The sequence below is a fragment of the Mandrillus leucophaeus genome, unplaced genomic scaffold (genome assembly GCF_000951045.1).
Source record: "Mandrillus leucophaeus isolate KB7577 unplaced genomic scaffold, Mleu.le_1.0 Scaffold207, whole genome shotgun sequence".
In the NCBI taxonomy this organism is placed as follows: domain Eukaryota; kingdom Metazoa; phylum Chordata; class Mammalia; order Primates; family Cercopithecidae; genus Mandrillus; species Mandrillus leucophaeus.
The window spans coordinates 4,171,425-4,172,908 of NW_012102110.1; the positions used below are offsets into that span (position 1 = coordinate 4,171,425).

General features: G+C 41.0%; 1 protein-coding gene across 1 annotated transcript in view; it reads right to left on the reverse strand.

The window, feature by feature from the left end:
• SCYL3 (SCY1-like 3 (S. cerevisiae)) overlaps nucleotides 1–1,484 on the reverse strand; it is a 47,222-nt gene that overhangs the window by 14,726 nt on the left and 31,012 nt on the right. Inside the window, exon 9 of the mRNA XM_011979974.1 lies at nucleotides 1,160–1,355. Coding sequence (XP_011835364.1) covers nucleotides 1,160–1,355 — 196 coding nt within the window. The remainder of the gene's footprint in view (nucleotides 1–1,159; nucleotides 1,356–1,484) is intronic.

The window sequence follows — 1,484 nt, forward strand, 5'->3', positions numbered from 1 at the left end:
AGAGAAAGGCCCAGCCTCGCAGCCACCCCTTCCAAGATACCAAGGAGCCATTTTGGATGTATCAACCCTTGTCGGGCCCCAGATGACTGAAGCCTCAGCTGGTATGTGGAACAGAACCTTCAGCTGAATCCAATCAATCCAAAGAATCATGAGAATAAAATGATTGTTGTTTTAAGGCACTAAGTTTTGGGGTAGTTACACGGCAACAGATGACTGAAACATATCCCACTTACGAGCTCCTTGAAAGCAGAGAGAATGTTAATCTATCTCACAGGAAAATTATTTGAAAGACACCATGTGATTGTAGTCTTTTAAAACAATTTTTTAAAAACTTCATACTAAATTGAATAGTGTCCCTCCAAAATTCATGTCCATGCAGAATGTGACCTTTATACTGGGTTAGGGTAGGCCATAAATTCGATGACGGGTGTCTTTCTAAGGCCATGTAAAGACAGACAAGGAGGTAAGAAGGCCACGTGACAACAGAGGCAGAGGTTGGAATGATATAGACAGAAGCCAAGAAATATCAAGGATTGCTGGGAGCTATGAGAAGCTTGTAAGGAGGAGTCCCTTTCACATCCTACAGCCTTCGGAGGAGGCAGGGTCCTGGTGACACCCTGGTTCTAGACTTCTGGCCTCCAGAACTAAGAATAAATTTCTATTGCTTTAAGCCATGCAGTTTGTGATAATTTGTTATGGCAGCCTAAGAAACTAATACAAACCTTTCATTAGTTTCACTAACGAAACACTTCAGTGGGCAAATCATAATAAAGTTCCCTAGTGGCTGATAACAACAGGCTGAAAGCCACTGATACAAATCATCTCACGTTCCTCTCTGTTCTAATTTAATTACTTTATAATAATTATGGATAATTACATTTTATGTTCACAAAGCCCTCCATATATTATTGTTATTCATTTACCCTTCTGAAATTAGCAAACAATTATAGTTTTTCCCAGGTTAAGACCAAATATGTCGGTTTAATCGATTTGCCTGTGTGAATGGAATGGAAATGCAATTTTAATTTCAGCACTTTGTATTCCACAGACTGCTGCCTCAAGGCTTTGTAAGCTATTATCTGAATACCTCCAAACCTCCTCCTTTCAGCACTCTTTCCTCAGGTTCTGTGACTACCCCACTGCAAACTTGGCCTCTGACCTGTGGCAAGATGACTTTCTTCAGCTGCTCCTGAGTGAAGTGCTCCACGTAGGCCTCGATGTGAGACAGCAGCACCATCCGCACATGCTCTTCGTGAACTTCGAACAACTGGAGAAGCACGGGGATCACCCGTGACTGGAACAGGGCTGGTGAGAGCAAGCAAGGAGTTTCTCCCTGCGCATGATCTACGCGAAAAATCAAAGGTTATAGATGAAAAAACAAATTTTCATTTCAGTGAAGAGTATTAAGCATAATTCATGCACTGGGCCCAAAAGTACACATATTCTAAGTACTCTTCTAAATTCTTTGTTTTTTTTTTTTTTTT